Source organism: Scardinius erythrophthalmus (assembly GCF_964197995.2).
Source record: "Scardinius erythrophthalmus genome assembly, chromosome: 5".
Classification (NCBI taxonomy): domain Eukaryota; kingdom Metazoa; phylum Chordata; class Actinopteri; order Cypriniformes; family Leuciscidae; genus Scardinius; species Scardinius erythrophthalmus.
In genome coordinates, this window is record NC_138225.1 from 48,002,943 (window position 1) to 48,026,393 (window position 23,451).

Consider the following 23,451-nt stretch of genomic DNA (forward strand, 5'->3'; position numbering starts at 1 on the left):
TGAAGAATGTCTGTAACCAGACTGTTTCATTTTCACTGACTTCCGTTATATGGACACAAATATAATGAAATATAATGGAAGTCAATGGGAACCGACACTGTTTGGTTACCAGCATTCTTCAAAATATCTATTTATGAGTTCTGAAGAAAATAGAAAGTCATGCAGGTTTGGAATGACATGAGGATGAATAAATGATAGCAGATTTAAACATTTTGGGTGAACTATTCCTATTCCAAGGCACGCTTGTTAAATGAATGGATATCATATGTATGAATGCCATTGCATTAGATAAAATGTCAAACCAAATGACATTTATTTTAAAGGAAGCACACTTTTCAAGCAAAGTATTTCATTCAAGTAGAATAAAAATGGCATCAATATACTGCTTAAAAGTAAGATATCAGTGATTTTGTTATTATTTAGCCACTATATTTAACAGAAATCTGTTCACCAAACATGCAGGCATCTTCAACAACAAGTTTTTCATGCCTCGATTCTTTGGGTGCATTTGTCAAGAGTTTGCTCCTTAAACAGAAATGAAGCATTAAACTAGATAAATGGATACTTAATTGAACCCCCAGGCAGCAAATTAACATGCTACTTTTTAATGAAATGATATTAATTCTCATTATTTGTTTGGCCCGTGGTGTCGCTCTCTTACGTGCTAGTCAGTACACATTCAAAAGTGTTACAGTAAGTTTTATTTGACTGACGTATTCCACCTCCAACTTTTCTCTCTCAGGTGATTTTCCTGTTTTAAAAGATGTGACGTGTTCTCGTGTAAATTATGGGCACTAAGTACAACTTTCCAACTGAGAAATTATTTAGAACAAAGATGCTGCTCTGACGTCCTCTGAAGATAAAACTGGGGGTTGATCTAACAGCATTTACATTTTTTTTTGTTTGCTGTGAAACACCTCCGAACACTCCATCACTTCATGACAGCTAAATGTAGGGTTGTACTGACTATCAGATTGAGTCACACAAATTAAAAAAATAAAAACATCTGCATTTAGACAAATCAGTGGGCACAACTCCACAGAAATATTTTTAAAAACATGGGTCAAACCTGCTGGGTGCTTTCTCTTTCCTCTCTTTTATTTTCACATGCTGTTCATCTTTTACATCATGTTTTTTTTTTGTGTTGTCTGTTTTCCAAACTTATGTTCTGTTTTTATGCCCTTTCTTCCACCTTTTCTGTCTTGCATGCACACTTTTCTCTCTCTGCATGGCTTGGCTGCATGCTGTAAATTGTTGTGATGGAGTGTAGCTCCCTGTACCCAGATACAAAAAGGTAAGTTTCATTACACTTTATTGACTACTTCTCCACTTCCCAAGCAAATTTCCTGCCTCTCCTGTTGAACCTTCATTGATTCACTCCAGTAACACTGACAACAACTTACCAGCTGTAGTGGATTCTCTGAAGTGTGCAAAAAAAGATTACTGTATTAGAGCCACACTGAAAAAAATGATTCGTTGAATTTAATTTTTTGTTTTTAATTATCGTAAGTGGTTGCACACAATTGATTTTAGTTACATTTAAACAAATGCATTTAGTTGACCTTAATCAATTAATCAATTGTGTGCAACCACTTACGATAAAATTTTTTATTAAATTCAATGAATCTTTTTTTTTTCAGTGCATAATTACATCTTTAGATTTCATTGATCTTTACATAGTTGTAAAGACTATTTTTACAGTCTCCTTTGTGTGTTTCCTTGTGTGTCATGTTTATATCTGTCCTATGAGACCTAAAACTTCCTGTGACTCATTTGGCATCATTTTGTCCCATTACTGTTGGCATCTTTCCTTTTTTGTTGGCTCACTCATTGTTCCACTGACAAGACAGATTATCTTCCATTAAGACAAAGTGCTTACCCATTAGAGATGTATGCATAATGTTAAATAATGGCGGTTTATTAAGTATTTATGATGAATGATACATTCGTCACAGGTTAGTTTGTTTCTAGTTCTTTACCATGTAAAGGTACATTTCACTCTTGATTGGTAATTTTTCACTGTGAAGCGCAAAGAGGCTGCATTGCTCTCATTTGTTCTCTTGCGAGTAGGTGGTTGTTTATATGCATGTGGTCTTCAGTTTAGGAGACCAGAGATGTCTGTGGCCATGTCTCGCCCCCATGCATATATTCAAGGCTAAAGAATGAGATGAATGCAATGGGCGCTTTCACTCCCGTGTGGGTATAAATTTATCTTTGCGTCTGACATGGAGCAAAGCAGCCGCTTGTATATAGTGCCTGTATGCTCTACCATGAATCAGGAAGAAAGAGTGTGTGTGTGTGTGTGTGTGTGTGTGTGTGTGTGTGTGTGTGTGTGTGTGTGTGTGTGTGTGTGTGTGTGTGTGTGTGTGTGTGTGTGTGTGTGTGTGTTTGTAGGGAGGGGGGGAGGTTGGCTATACTTGTGAGGGCCAAATGTCCTCACTTATATGGTGAAATATTATGACAACCGACCAGTGAGGACATTTTACTGGTCCTCACTAATTGAAAAATGCTTATAAATCAGCCAAAACATGTTTAGCATCTTTCTGTGATGTTTTGGGGTAGGGGTTGGGTTAGGGGATATAAAATGTCAATTTTATATGCCTGATATAAAATCAATGGAAGTCTATGCAATGTCCTTATAATATAGTGAAACAAGTGTGTGTGTGTGGTCTGGTAAACGCTACATTATGGGGATAAAATGTTCCCACAAAGATGGCAATATCCCAAATCCTTGTCCTTGTGGGGACATTTTTTTATCCCCATGAGGAAAACAGCTTATAAATTATACTAAGTGGTGTTTTTTGAAAATGTAAAGCTGCATAACGTTTTCTGTGATGGGTAGGTTTAGGGGTAGGGTTAGTGTAAGGGGATAGAAGATACAGTCTGTGTAGTTTAAAAATCATTGTGTCTATGGAAAGTCCCCATAAAATATGAAAACACAACGTGTGTGTGTGTGTACTTGTACAACTAACTATCTTTCTGAGGACCAGTTTGAGTTTTAGACCATTGGAGTGAGGACAATTTGGCCAGTCCTCACTTTCTGAGACCCCTTTAAAGGCCTGTTTGAGGGGCAAGACTTAGTTTTAGGGATATGGTTATAATTAGGGTAAGGGTTCAGGTTAGGCACTTAGTTGTTGATGGGCAAGGTTAAGGTAAGGAGCTAGAGACTGCATTGTGTCAATGAATGCCCTCACAAAGATAGATGTGTGCGTCTGTGTGTGGTTAAGGCTCTTCACTCTTGTCATGTTGTGTTTAATGTAAGCTAACCCTCACAGCTATTCAACACCCTTGATCAGGAACTCAGCATGGATGCATTCAATTGATCAAAATTGATAGAATTGATCAAATTGACATTGAAGACTTTTAAATTAGAATTTTCTGTTCATCAAAGAATCCTGAAGAAAAAAAATCATAATTTCCACAAAAATATTAAACACAATTATTTTCATCACTGATAATAATACTGTATATGTTTCTTAAGCACCAAATCAGCATATTAAAATGATTTCTAAAGGATCACCTTTTCTCAACAATTTGCATGTCCAAAGCCCAAACGTTGTATAGGTGCTATGAAGTACAAAAGAAATCTTGTGTTTTTGCCAGAAGTTGACATGTTGCACCACTCAAACAAACATAGCAATGTTCTGAAAGAGGCCCTATGTACACTCTTTGGAAAAAGTCAACCTACAAATAGCTATTTAGTCTCTCCACAATAAACTGGAATAGGAGAAAGTGTTAAACAATCCCTGGGTCCTACTTATGAAGATGTTACTCTTGCATTTATTCTCTCACTTCCTCCCTCCCTGTGAATATCAAGCCCACCTCCAGCCTGTACTAATGTTTTTCCGTTGTGCATTATGGCTATGTACTAGGTGGCTCAATGGCATTTGGATCCCGTTCAGCTCTCACCCATTGAGAGTCATCTGTGCTGGAACCTCCATCTGCTCTTGTGAAACACGCTTGATTTCGACCAGCCCTTCCCTTTTACAGAATCTCATCCCTTTCATTTTTAAGTGCAGACCTTCTCCAACAGGATGTTTATGCGGAAGAATAAAGAGATATAATTTGGCAGATGAAACATTTCTGACTAGTTGGCCGTTGATTGTGAGATGGGAAGGGAAATGCCATCCTTGGCAGCGTGGCAGCAGTAAGTAAAGCGGTATGAATGAGTGGGTGCGCACGCGGCTTTCACAGGCACTCGCTGATGCATGCCGCCCATCTCCTTTCACACTGGTCATTTCTCCTGCTTCCCCATAATTATGATCAACCATCCATTCACTGGCAACACTGCAATCGGATGCCCCATAACACATTTATTGTTGGCTTGGTTCTCAGGAGACCTCCGCCTCTCTGTTTTATGCCTATCCTGAATAGTCAAGGTCAGCTGGGACATTACAAAAGCACATTAAGGTTACGCCCACTTGCCCTCCTCCAATCGGCTTGCAGGTACCAGACAGACCTTTGATGAAGAGTTTAGTTTCTCTGTGTTTAACGTATCCTTCAATATCAGATGAGAATGGGACATTGCACGGTATTAAATCACACGGCCGTTTTTCTTTATGGATCTACTCCGAGCAGATGGGCTACTGTTTAGACACCCATATGTCATGCAGCCCTGAAACGCAAGTGACGATAACTCAGTTCTTACCATCAAAAGGATATAAATACTCCAAGGGTTTGCCTAATCGAACCATTTTAGGTGTATTGGAAGTGGATTCATGGCAGTTGGGAGATGGAAAACGCATACGTGCGGTGAAAGCGAGGTTCAGTTTTTTGCTTGCCCTTATTTTGGTTACGGGTTGCGTCAGTCCTCTTCTATAGTGGGGTGGACCTCAGAGGCTGTTTCAGCTGCAGTACCTTCAAAGAGAACGACCATCTGCAGTCTCTGCACGCACACACAAACATACTCACAAACACAATCACATAGAGCCGAGCGGACCTGTGGATCTTTGAAAACTGCTTTGTAGCTCTGAAGAGACCGATGCACACAGGTTGTCCTGTGATGGGCCACAAGCAGGAGGGAATAACTCGGAAGAGCTGAATGACTGATATTGAATGAGAGAAAGACACAAAGGACATTTACATTTTTGACAAGCTTTTGTCAAAGCTGAAGTGTCTTTTTTTTTTTTTTTTTAGGATAAAAACAATTCTCCTTGACCAGTTTTATGCTGGTTAACTTCCTAGTATATACCCTTAAGGTGCTATACTTCTCATTTGACTTTAACAGTTTGCATACTGTGTTGCAGGGAAGTATGCATATTTGAACGTGGGAACTGTGCTGTTTGTTTTAGTGGCCTGACATGTCAACTTCTTGCTTAACCAATGGTGTGAAGTACTTTGGGGTGAGAGTCTCTGCAAAAAGTATTAATAATGACTAATTTTCTAATTTGTTTCTATAACGAAAGACAGGTTGTGATGGAAGAAATCCCAACCCAGTTGTTTGGTCACGCTTCAGGTGCATTTTACAAAACTATATGTAAAGATGTTTTTCTAAAACCTCTGAAAAAAAAATGCTACTTATGCTAGTATCACAGTCCAACAAAAGATTTAGTTTGACTAGACTAGGCACCTTTTTTTGTCCGTCACCCCTCCTGCCATGTTCCTTTGCCCATGCAAAGAACTTGTCAGAGACTGAGAATTTTCTCACACCCCCTCATGTTCATTTGTTTTATTTCTCGGTTGTTGTTGTGTAAAATGCAACAATGATTATTTATGTCTTTATGCTCTTTCCTCCACGTACCCACAAGCTAAACAAAAGTGGAGAGAGAGGTGTGAAGCCCCTGCAAGCCTCTTTGACAAGTTTACACTGTATAGCTCACAGAAGCAGAAAATAACTAATTAGGATTGTGGTTCTGACAGCCCTTGTATGTTAGGCTGGAGAGGCCGGCCATTTCTCTGGCTCTCTGATATCGGCTCATCTCACACATGACTGCACACAGCGGCGTCTGGAGGACCGTCCAGGAATCCTACCTGAGAGAAAGCCTGCTGGGAAACGAAATGCATCACTGAAGCATGGATACATACTTGCACAATATGCTGAATCTATAATAAAATCAGTTTGTGTGTGGCTTGTTTTAGCTTGTGATGTTCAAATGCTAAAATTCAATAGGCCTTCTGACCAGGGCTTGACATTCACTTTTTTGACCACCAGCCACTGTGACTAGTGGTTCTCTTACGAGAGGTCTCTCGTACTGCGTAAGTATCTTACGCTAGGGGAAAATCCCTTTTCCGCGAGATATTGAAGCCAAAAATTATCCTTAATTTTGTAATAATGTAAAATGCGTTGCGGCAGCATGCAGACATAGGCGAGACAGCTCGCGTGCCTATTGGCTGACCTGCGGCAACTGCAGCAGCCTATCGAGCGAGGCCACTCGTGACCTCAGACCCAATGAGGGCGCTCCGCCCCCACTGCATCACGTCCCGCCGAAACAGGCGTGGCTTAGGCCTATAAATATAGCTCGAAGGCTGATAAAATCAGATTTTTCATCTCTTCAGCGAAGCTCATGCATCGCTGGATCCGGAGAGAGAGAAGCCGCGCCGTCTGAGAAAGCCTTTCAGCGGGACGAGCCACTGCATCTGAAGTCGCTGGCCACACCGCCTTCAGTCGCCGTTCCTGCTGCGCTATCCGGCGTTATATCCTTTCTCTTTCACTGTGTTTTGTGTGTGTGTGTGTGTGTGTGTGTTCGCCGCCACGACACACACTCTCATTGCATAAAAGAGCCGGGCGTCTTTTTAAAGATGCCCCTTTCCTGTGGCTCGTGTCGAGTCCCACTCAGCGACGGGGACAGCCACGTGATCTGCGTTTCCTGCCTGGGTGAGGATCATGCAGCTCTCGCGCTCGCTGACGGTGGCTGCCCTCACTGCGAGCTATTGCCTATGATGACTCTGAGGACTCGCCTGGCATATTTCTCCCGAGACTGCACCTCCGCCCGCCGCGGTACCGCGCCGTAAAAAGCGCCGTGCTCAGCGGGTCCCGGAACCTCCCCCAACCCGCAAAAGCTCGCCGGTTCGCCCACCTGCTTCGCTAGAGTCTCTTCCTGATGGACAGCGGCCGCGTCTGCCACCGCTTCCGTCGTGGATATCGACGGAGAAGCCGCGTCTGTGGGGGATGATACCTGCTCTATGGCTGGATGTTTTTTTCCTTCAAGGGGGCCGCGCTTCGCCGACTTCTAGACCTGCGCCTTTTCTTCCTGAGCTTCACGAAGAAGTCACTAAGTCATGGAACGCCCCCCTCTCAGCCAGAATGCGTTCCTCTGTCTCGCTGGCATTCTTCGTGGTTGACGGTGCCAAAGACAGAAGATACCATCCTCTTCCGCCGGTGGAAGAAGCCACAGCGGCTCATCTTTGCCCGCCCTCTGCTGGACGACGCGCTAAGTGGGCGCTGCCTTCTAAGGCTTGCTGCACGACATCAACCATGCTCAGCCGCACTTACACCGCTGCTGGACAGGCTGCATCAGCGGTGCATACAATGGCCACTCTGCAAATCTTCCAGGCCGATCTCCTCCGAAAGTTGGATGAGGATGGACCAGAAGCGGTTTGCGTAACGGACTTAAGGAGCACCACGGACCTCGCTCTCCGTGCCACTAAGTCTGCTGCACAGGCCATAGGACAGAGCATGGCCTCTCTCACCGTAGCTGAGAGACATGTGTGGTTGACGCTCTCGGAGATGTCCGAATCAAAGCGCTCTGCGTTCCTCGACGCTCCCCTCTCTTCTGCCGGCCTCTTCGGATCTTCTGTCAATGACTTCATGGAAAGATTCGCTGAAGTGCAGAAAGCGTCACTGTCCGTGAAGCACTTCCTACCGAAGCGCTCCAGCTCCACAGCAGGCCGTGCGAAACAACCGTCTGCTCTGAGCTCACAGCCACAGCCTCCGCCCACCGCCGCCACTTCGCAGCGTCGACAGGCCCGGGACTCGAGACCGCGCTCTCGCTCTGCTAACCGCCGGCCCCCTCTGCGTGGGCCCCGGCTTAGGATTGCAGTAAAGCCAGAGGTCCCAAAGTCGTCCTAGCACGCCTAGGGAAACGACGGTGTTCAGGTCTCAGGGCGGCCAGACTTCCACCAAAACTTCTCGCTCGTTCAGTTCCAGGAAATGTGACTGTTCCAGTGTATTTTGCAGTAAACAAGCCGGAACCACAGCCCGCTTGCCTGCACACCCAGATAAATCCCATAAAGAGTGTATTTTCTGGTTTTCTAGCCACAGCCGATGGTGTTATGAGTGTAGTAAAAATGCCCACAGCCCAGTGCTCATTCTTGCACACAAGCACAGCCCGCCACACAGGGCTCGCGCGCATAAAATCGCCCCATGTCGATTGTGCATTAAACGTAGTAAATGTGCCCACGACCCAGTGCCCACAAACACTACATTCTGCATGTCTCACGGTTTCTGTAAAAACGAAACCAGCACACATTCAATCTGCCCAGGCAGACGGTGTATTCAGTGCAGTAAATATGCCCGCGCCCACATTCACTCACAGACATGACAAGCCCCACGGGGTTCGCCCCGCCCTCCCCCTCTCGGCTGACCGCCGCAGAGGAGTCTAGCGCGGACAGACTGCCCGCTGTGATCAGCGCGCCCCCCGCCTCGAATGCCGCAAGCACGGCGTTCATGTTACAGCACACCGAAGCTCTTCGGTCGTGCAGATGCATGGGCAGTGCTTCCCGGGATTTCAGAGTGGGTGCTAAACATTGTAAAGAGAGGCTATTCGCTACAGTTCAGTCGAGGCCCCCGCCGTTGTGTGGCGCGCGTCGAAACTACGGTAAAGAAAGAAGTAGCACACCTACTTCGAGCCGAAATAACGAAACTGTTGAGCAAAGGGGCCTGCGAGTGTTGAACTACTTGGACGATTGGCTGATTCTAGCTAGGGATGGGTATCGTTAAGGTTTTAACGGTATTACTACTCTTACCGATACTCCTTATCGATCCGGTACTTTAACGGTATTCTTATCGGTTCTTTTTGTTATATTAAAAAAAAGGAAAAAAATTATTTAGAACATAATTAATATTGCTTTATATTTTGAAATGTAAAATAAATATCTATAGCAAAAGAAAAAGCAATGCTTTAACAAAACAAATAAAACATATATGTTATGCAGAAGGGAGCAGGCTTTTGTGTTTTATATACAGAAGACATAGGACACCAAAAACAAAGTACAAACACATGGTCAAACAAAAAAAGTATACAATAAAACAAATATACAAATTATATACCCTGTGCTTTAATTTCAGTAATATGGCCTAAAAAGACATCTAATAAAGTCAGATGTAAAATAACACTGCATAGTTTATCATAGATAGATTGAAGCTTATAAAAGCCAAAATTATTCATTCAAGAGCTGCGACTGATTTTATCTTTGCCTTTTGTTGTTTGATTCACATTAATGGAGCAATCGTCAGCAGGATTATTATTAGACTGCTGCCTCTTTAAGACCAAATGCAGATCTAATCATTATTACGCATCATATTTTCTCCCAACTATTTACGCCCATTTAAGACATAAACTGTATTTAAGTGAATAAACTGTTTAAGTGAATCTCCAAGACGACCATATTTTGATATATTTTTGTGTATATTTGATCGTTTAGATGCGCACACGAAGCCCAAAATGTACGTTGCTTGTCTCGTTTCGGAGCGCGCGCCGCATTTGGAACAGCGTCTCTTGCTCAATTTTGGTACTTTTAATAGCCTTTTATTATCAAACGCGTCCCGCAGTTTAGCAACAGTATAGACTACATTTTACAACAATCACCGATCGTGCAGATTCTGACGTTAAGTTTGGTTTTAGGGAGAAATGACAGCGCACCGCTGTGAAGGGAAGAAAGTTGCGCTAAACAGAATGAATGCGGCTTTAGTTTTTAAAGGGGTCATATAATGGTACATGCACTTTTACAAGTTGATTGCACTGAAATGTCTGTTGGCAGTGCCTGTACACAACCATCCTATCATGATAAAAATCCATCCAGTGGTTTTGTTTTAATCTCCTTATATGTTTGACCATCTCTGAAATCAAGCCGTTCGATATTGTGACGTCATAAGATCGTACGCCCCTCCCGCTATTGTGATTGACAGCCGTGCTTCAACACAAGACCCGCCCTGAGCAAGCTGTGACAGCCGTCGTCATAGTAGTCCGCCATTGTTGATATGCTGGAGTAGAAAGGCGTCTAAGGGATTGGGGTGTTCTGTTCTTAGATGTAATAAGGAACACAGCAGTCATTTGGATGTTCCTAAATCTGAGCCGTTATAGATGCAGTGGCTGAGTTTTGTTTTTGAAGCGATATGCCCAAAGGATTGACGCGGGGATTCCCTCACGGGGATTCCCCACGATCGTCTGTGCTTTCATGTTTGCACGAATCATTTCACACCAGACAGCTTCACAAACGAGAAAAAACGGATCGGTACCAACGTGTTCCTGCTGAACCTCCAGAAGATGTGAGTGTAATGTTTTATTAACCTTTATATTAGTATTTATATTAATCTTTGCAAAATTTGCAAACCTTGCTGCAGGCTTCACGATGAATGCGTCTAAGGTTTACACTCAGGGTACATTACGGCATGTTTTCTATGTACGACGTTCTCAATATAATTCATAATCCCACGTTTATAACGAATAACACGTGGTTATTGTGTTAGATACGGTCAGAGAATGTCTAATACGGTGTACCCACAGAACAGAGGGGCGGGGTGAGCAAAGCTCATTATCATTTAAAGACACATGCACTGAAACGGCGTGCTGAAAACAGAGCTGTTTTTGACCAGGTAAAATTAGTGTTTTCTTACAATACTAATGAGAATTTTTAATTAAAGTATATTACAAACTTTTAATTTAGACCCTAAAGAATCATATTAGCTTGTACAAAAATGGCATTATATGACCCCTTTAATGGTTATACCTCAAATATATTTTTTATAATCATTGGAAGCCAAAATCTAAATCTAAAATAAAATTAGTTTAATATCAAAGATCTAAGTGTAGCCTAACCGTTTGAATGTTTAGTTCTGTCCTTATCGTCACTCATTAAGCAGGGCTGTTGTGTTGTGCGCACCGTCGCTCCGCGTGAAAGATCGCTCTCTCTCTCTCTCTCTCTTTAGCAAAAATGCATCACAGTCAAATGGTTCAATATTATCATTATTATTAATATATAGAAGTGGCTGGCGAGATTAAATTTGCAAGATAATCATTTCTTAATAGCAATAGCACTTTCTTAATTTCTCCAGTACCGATAGCAGAACCGATAACGTCCGAGCTTATCGATCCAGCGGTATTTCAAAATTCAGCACCGGGGCCCGTTTAATACCGGGTATCGGTACCCATCCCTAATTCTAGCTCAATCACACTCAGAGCTCATAGAGCACAGGACCATTTTACTCGAACACCTCGAGAATCTGGGTCTCAGAGTCAATTGGGCAAGAGTTCGCTGTCTCCCAGTCAGAAAATATATTTTCTGGGCACAGAGCTGGACTCGCTGTCTATGACAGCGCAGCTATCGCCACAGCGCACACTGAATATTCAGCGCATGACGGAATCCTTCCGCTGCGGTGCTATTGTCCCGCTCAGAAAATTTCAGAAAATGCTGGGTTCATGGCCTCAGCATCGTCAGTACTCCAGCTGGGTCTGCTTCGCATGCGCCCACTGCAGTTCTGGCTGAAAGCTTTACAGGCTGACGGAACGCCTCCTGGTATGGGCTCAGCACAACCTGCGCTCGCTGAGAGCGGCGTACGTGCCAGCCCTTCGAAATATAGGACCAGACAGACTGTCCAGGAACAATGTTCCGATGGGAGAATGGTCTCTACACCCACAGACAGTCCAACTGCTGTGGAAAAAGTTCGGCAGAGCGAAGGTAGACCAGTTTGCGTCTCAAGAAAACGCTCACTGTCCGGAGTTTTTTTCCAAGAGCAGGGATGTGCTGGCCCATGTCTGGCCCCGCTGCCCGCTCTATGCTTTTCCCCCCGTCTCGCTCCTGCCTCAGGTATTAGAGCAAATCAGGAAAAATGGATGCTCAGTGCTACTCGTGGCTCCACTCTGGAAGAACCAGGCCTGGTTCCCAGTTCTGATGCAGCTGACAAGCACTGCCCCATGGCCAATACCAGTGAGGAGGGACCTCCTCTCTCAGGCCAAGGGCTCGATTTGGCATCCTCGCCCAGAGCTGTGGTCCCTACATGTGTGGGCTATCAGCGGGTACCCGCTAACCTCCCAGAGGGAGTGTTAAACATGATCACGCAGACTAGGGCCCTGTCTACCAGACGGCTCTATTCCTCAAAATGGTCGGTGTTCTCTAGCTGGTGCACAGCTCGTGGCATATCACCCCCAGACTGTGGGGTGACGGAGGTTCTCTCCTTCCTACAAGAGCTGCTGGATAAGGGTAGGACCCCATCCACTCTCAAGGTTTACGTGGCGGCCATAGCAGCGTTTACTAAACCGGCGCTCGGCCAGTCACTTGGAAGGAACGATTTAGTCATCCGCTTCCTTAGGGGACCTAAGAGGCTGAATCCTCCTAGACTTCCTTCAGTCCCTGTGTGGGACCTTTCTACGGTGTTGGAAGCCATGAAAGGTGCCCCATTCGAGCCTATCCAAACGATCAATGTTAAACACTTGTCTTTCAAGACAGTGTTTCTTCTGGCTCTCGCTTCAGTGAAGCGCATAGGGGATTTACAAGCGCTCTCAGTGAGCACGACGTGTATGGAATTTGGGCCAAATGACTCGAAAGTCATACTCAAACCAAGGCACAGGTACGTTCCAAAATCCCTCAACACACCGTTTAGGGCGCAGGTCATCTCCCTGTCAGCCCTGCCGGTCTCTAACGAGGAGAAGGACGCAAGCTTCCTTTGCCCGGTCAGGGCATTAAGGGCTTATGTGTCTCACTCAACTGTCTTCAGACAGACAGAGCAGCTCTTTGTTTCGTTCAGCGGCCGTCCTAAGGGACTAGCCACATCGAAACAGAGTCTATCCAGATGGATAGTTGATGCTATAGCGCTGGCTTACACTTCTAAGGGCCTGCAGTGCCCGTTAGGTGTCAGAGCGCACTCCACAAGAGGCATGGCCTGGTCGTGGGCCTGGTCCAGTGGGATTGCCTTGCAAGATATATGTATGGCAGCAGGCTGGGCCTCCCCGTCTACATTTATAAGGTTTTATAACCTAGAGGTTCCCGTCTTACAGGCTAAGCTGCTGTCGGTCTAATAAATCAGCATTGTCTGTTCTGATGTTATCGGCTCAGAATACTGGATCTGCTGAGCGCTGCTCGCTGATCGACTGAATAACTCCATGGGCAGTGTGTAAGACCCACAATATTCATCAGTTCAGGCCGAGTTTTTTCGCCCTGTCTGTATGGTATACTATTTATGTAGTTTTTGCGCCTTATAGGACGCTACTAAATCTGGAAAAAAATGCTGTTCTAGCCCCTTTTTTCCCGGACTCCCTGGTGATCGTGCACTATATGAGCCCCGGGCACCTGCCCTTGGGACTTTGGTGTTGGATCTCAGCACGCACAGCATTTTACATGGGTTCCCCTAGCGTAAGATACTTACGCAGTACGAGAGACCTCTCGTAAGAGAACATACTTGGTTACTAACGTAACCTCGGTTCTCTCTAGAAGAGGGAACGAGTACTGCGTATCTTAGCCGTGCATGCAACACGCTCTGGTTCGCTTCGGCGATGAAAAACCAGATTCTATCAGCCTTTGAGCTATATTTATAGGCCTAAGCCACGCCTGTTTCGGCGGGATGTGACGCAGTGGGCGCGGAGCGCCCTCATTGGGTCCGACTTCACGAGTGGCCTCGCTCGATAGGCTGCTGCAGTTGCCGCAGGTCAGCCAATAGGCACACGAGCCGTCTTGCCTATGTCTGCATGCTGCCGCAACGCGTTTTACATTACAAAATTAAGGATCATTTTTGGCTTCAATATCTCGCAGAAATGGGATTTTCCCCTAGCGTAAGATACTTCAAAGTACTCGTTCCCTCTTCTAGAGAGAACCGAGGTTATGTTAGTCAAGTCAAGTCAAGTCAAGTCAAGTTTATTTATATAGCGCTTTTCACAACACAGGTTGTATCAAAGCAGCTTCACAGTAATAAATTAGAACAATACATCAATGTTTGTTTCTAGTGGAACGTCTACGTTCGGTAATGCTGATCAATAGTATCGTTGATTGATTAATTCAATTAAATATCCCCAAATATCCCCAACTGAGCAAGCCAAAGGCAACAGTGGCAAGGAACCGAAAAACTCCATCAGGTGACCTAATGGAGAAAAAAAAACCTTGGGAGAACCCGGGCTCAGTCGGGGGCCAGTTCTCCTCTGGCGTTTATGAACTAGAGGTCGGATTTAACTGTAGGATTAAAAGTATTATATGAATGCCTGGCTGAAGAGATGCGTCTTTAATCTAGTTTTAAACTGGGAGAGTGAGTCTGAGCAACGAACAGTATCCGGAAGACTATTCCAGAGTTTTGGTGCTAAATGTGAAAATGCTCTCCCTCCTTTGGTGGATCTGGATATCCTAGGTATGACCAAAAGCCTCGAATTTAGTGATCTTAAAGAGCGCGATGGATTATAGGGCGATAGAAGATCGGTTAAATAGACTGGAGCTAAGCCGTTTAGGGCTTTATAAGTCAGTAGCAATACCTTGTAATTAATACGGGACTTTATAGGTAACCAATGTAGGGATGATAAAATCGGTGTTATATGATCATATTTTCTTGATCTAGTTAGAACTCTAGCGGCGGCATTTTGGACTAACTGTAGCTTGTTTATTAAGGATGCAGGACAACCGGCTAATAACGCATTACAGTAATCTAGTCTCGAGGTCATGAATGCATGAACTAACTTTTCTGCGTCAGAAACTGATAGCATATTACGTAGCTTAGCAAACCGAGTACGTTTTCCAAAGTTACTAGCCACTCAGCATTTTCACTGGCCACAATTTTGAAGTCGATACCATGGGGAAAAACTTCCATATATATATTTTAAATATTATCCCCAAAATTTTGTTATATTAGGAGGTATATTAGGCTGCTGTCACTTTAAGACCTGATGCACGGACCCATTATACTGTTGCACATGCGTTTTCTTTCTCAACTGTGTTTATGTGAATACATGCCAGGACTGGCATTTTGACATTATTGTGTGTGTATTCGACTGTTTAAGTGCAATAAGCAGAAGAAAATAACTCAATTTAGTACTGAGATGTGCGCACACTTTGGGTGTGAGCACAAAATCTGTGGGAATGAGTCAAATTATGCGCATTGTGCAATCCCACACCGAAATTCAAGCCCTGCAAAACAAACAATATTCATCCGGAGCACATGCGTGAGGGGAGGCGGGTTTCTGTGTCAACTCGCTGTCGGAGAGATGAGAGAGAAAGAAAGCGCAGCTGGTATCGTGTAACTATTCTGTGGAAAATGAGTATTGGAAGCGTTTCAGATATTTCAGTATAGATATGTATCGAAAAATCTATATTTTTGTTACAACACTACATTGCACTTAGTTTATTATTTCAGATGCCTTTTTTAAAAGACTACAATTGAAAAATGTATACATTATGTATAAAATTAAACCCACCAAAGTGGCTAGTAGGAGTGAGTGTGTTACACGCCACTGCTGAAATCCACTCGCATTTGGCAGGTGTTAATGTCAAGCCCTGCTTCTGACCTAACAGAAAAATAGTGAAAGTTGATTCAGTGCTATGTTTAGTATGTGCAGTGTGTATAAAAAGTAGTGGCCTTTTTATTTATATATTTTTTTTTTCGACTTAATTTAGTTTTTATACCACTTATCAACAGAAACACTTTTTCATTTTAGCTCTGCAATGCGATCTGAAATAAGTAGGAGATAATGTACACTACCATTAAACATTTATTTTTCGGTCGGTTAGATTATTTAAATATTTTTGTAAGAAGTCTCTTATGTTCACCAAGGCTACATTTATTTGATAAAAAATACAGTAAAAACAGTATTATTGTGAAATTTTATTACAATTTTAAAATAACTGCTTTCTACTTTAATTTATTTGAAAATGTAATGTATTCCTGTGATGGAAAAGCATTTTCAGCATCATTACTCATTAATTAGTAATTACTCATTACAGTCTTCAGTGTCACATGATCCTTCAGAAATCATTCTTGTGCTGGTTAATATTTTTGTGGAAACCGTGATACGTCAGGATTCTTTTATAAATAGAAAGTTCAAAAGAACAGCATTTAATTAAAAGCTTCAGAGGTTGTGAGGTTGTAGAGATTGCATATTCAACTGTTGCTCTTAATGGGAGACTGTCAAAGCGAAATTCGCTATTAAACAAAAATGTCATGATATCTTGGCACAGCATGTGGGAGACTCTGAAGCCATCTGGAAGATGCTTCTGTGGTCTGATGAGACCAAAATGGAGATGTTTGTCCATTAGAATAAACGGCATATTTGGCATAAGCCGAACTTTGCACATCAGAACGCTGCTCCATCCCCATGGTGAAGCACGGTGGTGGCAGCATCATGCTGTGGGAATGCCTGGCAGGCTTGTAAAAAGGCTAAAACAATGCAAATCCCAGAGGAAAACGTGATGAAGTCTGCAAGATCCAGATATACAGGACTGACTGAAAAACAACAACGTTTATGTCCTGGATTGGCTGTTTCAGAGTCCACAACTCAATCCAAGAATTTATAGGTGAACTTGCTGTTCTCTCATGATGTCCATCTCTGCAAAATGGGAGAATGAATGAGGAAAAATTGCAGTGGCCAGATGTGCAAAGCTTATAGAACACCACACGCGCACAGACTCATGTTTTAACATGTTTACTTATAAGATTAGACAAATGTGTTTAAGCCACTTCTTGTTGTTCTGCGGTCTTTCTAAACACTGTCTGGAGTAGCCAGAAGTTCTGAACCATTTCATGAGCTACAGCTCTTGTTTTCCATGATATGTTCAATGCACAGACTTGGAAAAAAACATATGAGTAAATGCTGGAGAAAGATATTCTGTATTACATTTATTTGTAAGTTAATTCCAGGTCATCTTTGCACAGAACTGTAGTGTTAATGAGAAAACCAGCTAAGAGCTGCTGCAAAATCACTTAACACTAACCCTAAACCAAAACTGCACTTTATTTTACAGTCATGTTCCCCATGTACGTACTATATACTTACCTTATATTACCCAGTACTTTCTTAGGTAAATACACATAAGTGCACATACTGTAAAATAAAGTGAAACCCCAAAACTTGTTCCTAACCATATAAGTACATGTTGTTGATAAATATTACTCAATACTTAAATGTATAATTACACTGTAACAAGGACACTTTAAAATAAAGTGCAACCAATTTTTTATATATTTACAGCACTATTAAAAACTGAAAAATCATGTCCTTTGATTATTTTTCCTTTTCTTTCTCTCACTAACTTTTCTTGAGTCTTTAAAGAAATGTGATTTTATGCCAGACGTCTCTGGAAAGACCTAAAGCTCTTTCAGCAGTAGCTCTCTGTGGGAATAAACTTGATTTAATCAGTACAAAAACACACTTGGCTGTTGTTTACTGAAGATGATAAACACTTTTCTTAAATTATGCTGCAAAGTTGCATTATGCAGACAGCTAAAATGAAAACCATCATTTGGACCACAAAGGTAAATCCAGACTTTGTGTGGATCATGCTCCCTTAATCAACGACATTCCCCACAAGGTTTCAGGAAGACAGCAGTGCTTTTATCCGACTGTGAATGTGATGGAAAAAATTAATTTATATTGCATTATTCAGTAATACCCTCTGATATTGATGGGCCTCAATAACTACACAGCCCTACTCATCCAAAGTCCAATGCTACCTCACTGAATCCCACTACAAAGACGGTAATTAAGCAGTAAAGCAGAGGAGATGATGGGTGTCAGGTGTTGCAGAGGTTTTCAATAAGATCAATGTTTGCCTCACATACTCTCTGACAGCAGACAGTGTTGTCTAGCTTTGTATTGACATTTACTCTAAATCCTTTGCGACTTAATAGTTCATTCACAACCCTCATGTTTAATGTGGATCCTCAGAGACCCCAAGGCTGTTTAAATAGCTATTTAAAAAAAACATACTCTCGGGTTGAATCTTATGAGAGCTGATTATAAAGAAAATTTCAGAAAGCATAACTTTATGTAAAAATACAGCATCTTTTATTATTATTATTATTGGCACCAACATTATTGCTCAAATCAAATTTTGGATGATTGTATGTCTGATATTACTGCGGTGATTGGGCTTTTTATGCCGTGTCCAACAAAGTGCTTGAGATTTTTGCCATTTCTAAACTGCATGTTAATAGAAAGCTAAGAGCTGCAGGAGAGTGCTCTGCTGTCATGGCACGACATCACCTCCAGCATTTCTAATTAGCTTATTTGGCTGGATTTGAAACGCTACGTCTCGTTAGAAAAAGCAAGAGTTCGACATGAATTGGATATCTAAAACCTGTGGAATCTATCAGGCTGACATGGTGATTTATGCTGTTGACTTCACAGGATGTCTAAAAGTGGTTGTTTTTCATAAGTCACACTTTTTTTTCTTTTCTCCCTGTCTCTCAGGGACTCAAACCAATGGATCACAATGGGTTGTCAGATCCCTATGTTAAGCTGCACCTGCTGCCTGGAGCTAGTAAGGTATGTGCCTGCTCACCACTTGGAGATGCATTGTTTTATACATTCCAAAGAGGCTTGTAGTTTTATTATTTGTATGTTTTAAGGCAGTGGTTCTCAACCAGGGGGTTTGACATATGGTAATATGTCGATAGTTGTTTTAATGAAAATTCTGATTATCAATACAGTCTTTAAAACATGTTAAAACAGACGATGTTAAACAAGGTACTGTCTATCACTGTTCAACGTCCATATAGTTAAAATTGCATTTGAAATTACATCAGATGTGAGGTAAATTGCTGGAGGTGTCTGTTTGTGTTCACAATTGAAATTCCTAAAATTTAGATTGATGGATGGATAGATACGTTTTTATATTCAACCAGACATCAGATCATTTACAAGACATTCGCTCAGAAGGATAGAAGAAGAAAAGAAGCAGATCCACCATTGCATGCAAAGTTTATACTGTAATAAGGAAAACAAAACAAAAACAATAACAAGAAGGATATGCTGCTTTGTTTTGTTTCATTCTGTTTGTTTCATTGCACTCTTCTGCGACTAACTCAAAGTACACCACAACTGTACGTATTGCCATTTCTGTCTCAAAATTCACCTTACTTGCACCATCCGCCTTGACAAAAATTGGGCATGAACCCTTCTGATGACAAAAATTACGGGCAGAATGCGGACGGCTGAAGTTACTTCAGTCTCTTGAGTCTGAGGCGTTTAATTTAATGGGCCCTATCCTACACCCGGTGCAATGCGACGCCAGGCGCGACGCAAGTTTCTTCTGCTAGTTTCAGCCTGACGCAGTTATCATTTTCATGTCCTGTGCCGCGTTGTTTAAATAGCAAATGCATTTGCGCCATGGGCGTGCTGGTCTGAAAACAAGGTGTGTTCAGGCGCATTGTTGGTGCGTTACTATTTTGAGGCAACTGAAATAGACTGCGCCATTGATCGACAAAAACCTGGTCTAAAGTCAATGGCACGGTATTTTTTTTGTTATTTAAAGAGCACGTTAGTAATAAGCGCCTATAGGCGGGTGCACAACGCGTATACACTTTGTCCCATAGATGGTCTGCTTGCGTGCTTTAACCTCGCGCATGAGCAGATCCGTTTCCTCGCTAGAAAAGCGTTCAGTTTTTCCGCTTGCAATTCCACTATGTAAATAGCGAATCCGCAATGACGTGAGCGCAACTGAATGGGAATGGGAGATGAGACTCTGATTGTTTTTTTTGCATGTTATGCCCAAAACACACCCATTACTCATTAAGAGAATAGGGACAACCCTTTTAGACCATTTTCGTGTCGTTAAACTAGCAAAATGGATTCTGACACAACACTAAGTACACTTGCACTTTAGACCATGCGCTTAGATCGTTAAAAAAAAATTAAAATCATTTTTTTTTCCATAAACTTACTTCAAGAAACAAACACTACCTTAAGATCTAAATTAAGTTTTTCCTTGTCACTGGCCAACCTCTGTGTGCTACAAATTACCATCATGCATCTCATTATGATCTGTTTTTGACCTGTACCCTCCTTGCTGATCTTGCCAACAATCCACTTAACTACTGACAACATAAGACTCCTCTAAGTCATCCTCCTTCTTTATGGATCATATGTCCTACAGTAGAGCCGAACTCTCCTTCACAGGGTTTCAGAGTAATCGAATCGGATAGTATATCAGAGTTACCCCATTAGGATTAGGAAACACCTCACAGATGTGCTAGATGAAACAAAGACTCAGGCGTTAATCACACCTGCTTTAATAATTTTTCCATGAACACGGAACAGCATAGTGCCTGACACTCTTTTCTTCTCCTTTTTCAATAAATGGTTCAAGAAGGTGCTCAAGCATTATAAAATACTTGGAAAGCTGTAAGTCTTAGAGAGTCAAACTGTGTATAACTAAATGTTATATGAGCTGTTTTATTTACCATTCATTTTAAGCGTGATTTTTCATTTTGCAACCTTGTTACCAAAACTTGGCGCATGTTTAAATACAGAGTTTAAACCCCTGATTTGCCTGACATGGTGAAATGGAAGGTCTGGTATATTCTTAGCTTGTGCTAAGAATAAAGACTAAAGAGTGCCAGTGAACACAACCACTAATCTACAAGCAAATCTATCATTTCTTCTAGGCCAATAAGCTCCGCACCAAGACCCTACGCAACACACTCAACCCTGTCTGGAGTGAGACCCTGACGTATTATGGAATAACAGATGAAGATATGGTTCGCAAAACACTCAGGTATCCAATCACAATCTATACATTAATTACTTACTGTGAATTTGATATGTCAAGGCCTCTGCAAAACTCTACAATTAGACAATTGTGTCTAAATGCTTATTTGTGTTAAGTTGCCACTGGAAATGACAAAAGCTTATCCATCATTAAGAAGTGACTTAGTGGAGTTTAGCGAAGGGTTGAGTACCTGAAAAGACAGATTTGGGTAACACTTTATTTCACTTGTCCACTTTAGACATTCTACTAACTATAAGTAACTTTGCAACTACATGTCAACTACCAGCCATTGGAGTATTAGTAGACTGTCTGTTTAATATCTGCTAACGCTTTATTTCGATGCTCCACCAACAGACATTCTACTGACTATAAGTAACTTTGCAAGAATGTCAACTTATTCTATTAACCCTAACCTATCAGTCTACTACAGTCTATTAATACTCTGAGAGTTAGCTGACATGTAGCTGCAAAGTTACTTATAGCTAGTAGAATGTCTAAAGTGGACCATCGAAATAAAGTGTAACCTACTTATTTGCTACAAATTGAGAGAAAAAAAACATTAGGTTCATTCCCATGACGTATAGGTGGGATAAAAAGAAAAGGATATCAGAGAAAGTGGCACGCGAAGCAAATCAACTTAAGTTTAATGAGAGCTTTTCAAAAATGTCAGTGGTGACTGACCTTTGCCTTCAATGATTCTTGGATCGCTGCTAAAGAGTGTAGTGGGGTGTTATAGCATTCATAAAAATGAAAAGCCTCCAGGTTAAGGACCAGTGAAGGAGGTTGAAATTTACTTCTCACGCTGTCCTCTAAAACTGAAAGCTTACATCATGTTTAGATCTGGTTTCTGGGGTCTTCATGAAACCTCTCTGTTCCTGCGTCAGTGTGTCAGCACCCAGGAATATGGCAGTATATTGAGGAAACTGTGTTTGCTTTTATCCTGTAAAATTGCATCATATTTCTTGGACGTTATGTGACCCTGCAGAGCAATTATCTGGATCTAATCACTCAAATTAGCTGGCTGCTCATGCCATTAGATTTTCTTTGTCAACAGAAACAGGGCATAGAAAGCATCCATTGGTTTTCTCTAAATATGTTTTTGGATGTAAAAAGTAGGGTGAATGATGCTCATTGGCCTTGGAATCAAGTGGTGAAACTTACGACATTTTGTTGTTTAGACAGATGCTATTCAAATATCCTCAGTGGTGTTACTAGAATGTGGGGTGTACAACTGAAGTCAATATGAAAAGAAATTTCTACAAAATGTTGCCAGGAAAAAAGAAAATAGTGTTGAATGCCTGAAACGTTAACTTTACAATCCAAAATAGTTAACGGACCATTTTTGGTGCTTTTTTTCTCGCAATTCCAAGGATATTTCTCACAATTCTGTGAAGAAAAAATAGAATTGCAAAACATAAACTTGATAATCTGACTTTTTTTTCTCAGAATTGTGACATATCTTTCAATTCTGACTTTTTTCTCAGAATTGTGATATAAAATCGCAATTGCGAGTTATAAAGTTTGAATTGTAAGATATAAACTTGCAAAAAAGTAAATATGGTGAGATTTAAATGTTATAGGTGTCACAAATTGGTTGCAATAATGAGAAAAGGATCTAAATACATTAGTCTTCATTTTATTAACAACAGGAACAACCTATTTAAAATGCGAAGTAGAACTGACAGTGAGCTGAAAGAAGCACTGGGCTTAAATAGACCGAACAAACCAATCAAAGAAACGTGAAACACCTGTGACAACTTAATTAAACCATTTGTAACCTAGGAGGCTAACTCAAACAGACAAATGAGAGAAAACTGAGGCACAGAATTGAAGCATAATACAAAACTCATCCAAACATAACACAAACTCAGATAACTCAGACTCAAAAATTTTGTTATGATGTAACTGCAGGGCTAATACAATATGCCCTCTATGAACTGGATATGTGAATATTGTGTAGATCTATTGTTTACATCAAATTCATGCTTTAAATGCAGGCTAATCATCACAGGTTCCAACAGTCCAGTATGTCTGTTTAATGGCTTCCAACCATATATGTTTGTGTTGAGCTTCAAAGTGCGTCTTTGACGATGGTATTCTATAAAAATGAAGACCATCATCCAAAAGCACAAGATTTTTTTACTTACTCCGTGGATCTTGCCGTTTTCCTCCACGTTACCACTGTTTTTCTGCCTCCTTAATAACACAAATGCCATAATGCAAATGCAGTGATGTAACTGTGAAGTCTGTGTAAGACATTTTACATAAAGATTTTTGTATAGTTTTTGTAACCTGACTCTATAGATGTCACATTGTTGTCTTGCGTCATAATTCAAAGTGGAAATTGCTAGAGGTCTTCAGACTCAGTGCTAACCGCTAATCAACCTATCATGACTCACCTTTGCAAACATTTGAAAGTTTTTCATGTCATGTTCGTTATTTTGGCCTCCCCCTTTATACACAATGTTGCCTGGTGATTTCTCCCCAGCTGAGATATCATTGGCCCTTTCTGAGTGACATTTAATGCCTCGCAAACATGACTGTAGCATGTGTTGTTTTTCACAGAGCTTGATTGTTTAGTTTGCATTGAAACCCTGTGCGGTGATTGAAATGCTG

At 41.7% G+C, this 23,451-nt stretch overlaps 1 protein-coding gene across 1 annotated transcript in view; it reads left to right on the plus strand.

Annotated features, from left to right (window-relative positions):
• doc2b (double C2-like domains, beta) overlaps positions 1 to 23,451 on the plus strand; it is a 243,922-nt gene that overhangs the window by 192,805 nt on the left and 27,666 nt on the right. Inside the window, exons 11-12 of the mRNA XM_081366887.1 lie at positions 18,537 to 18,611; positions 20,732 to 20,841. Coding sequence (XP_081223013.1) covers positions 18,537 to 18,611; positions 20,732 to 20,841 — 185 coding nt within the window. The remainder of the gene's footprint in view (positions 1 to 18,536; positions 18,612 to 20,731; positions 20,842 to 23,451) is intronic.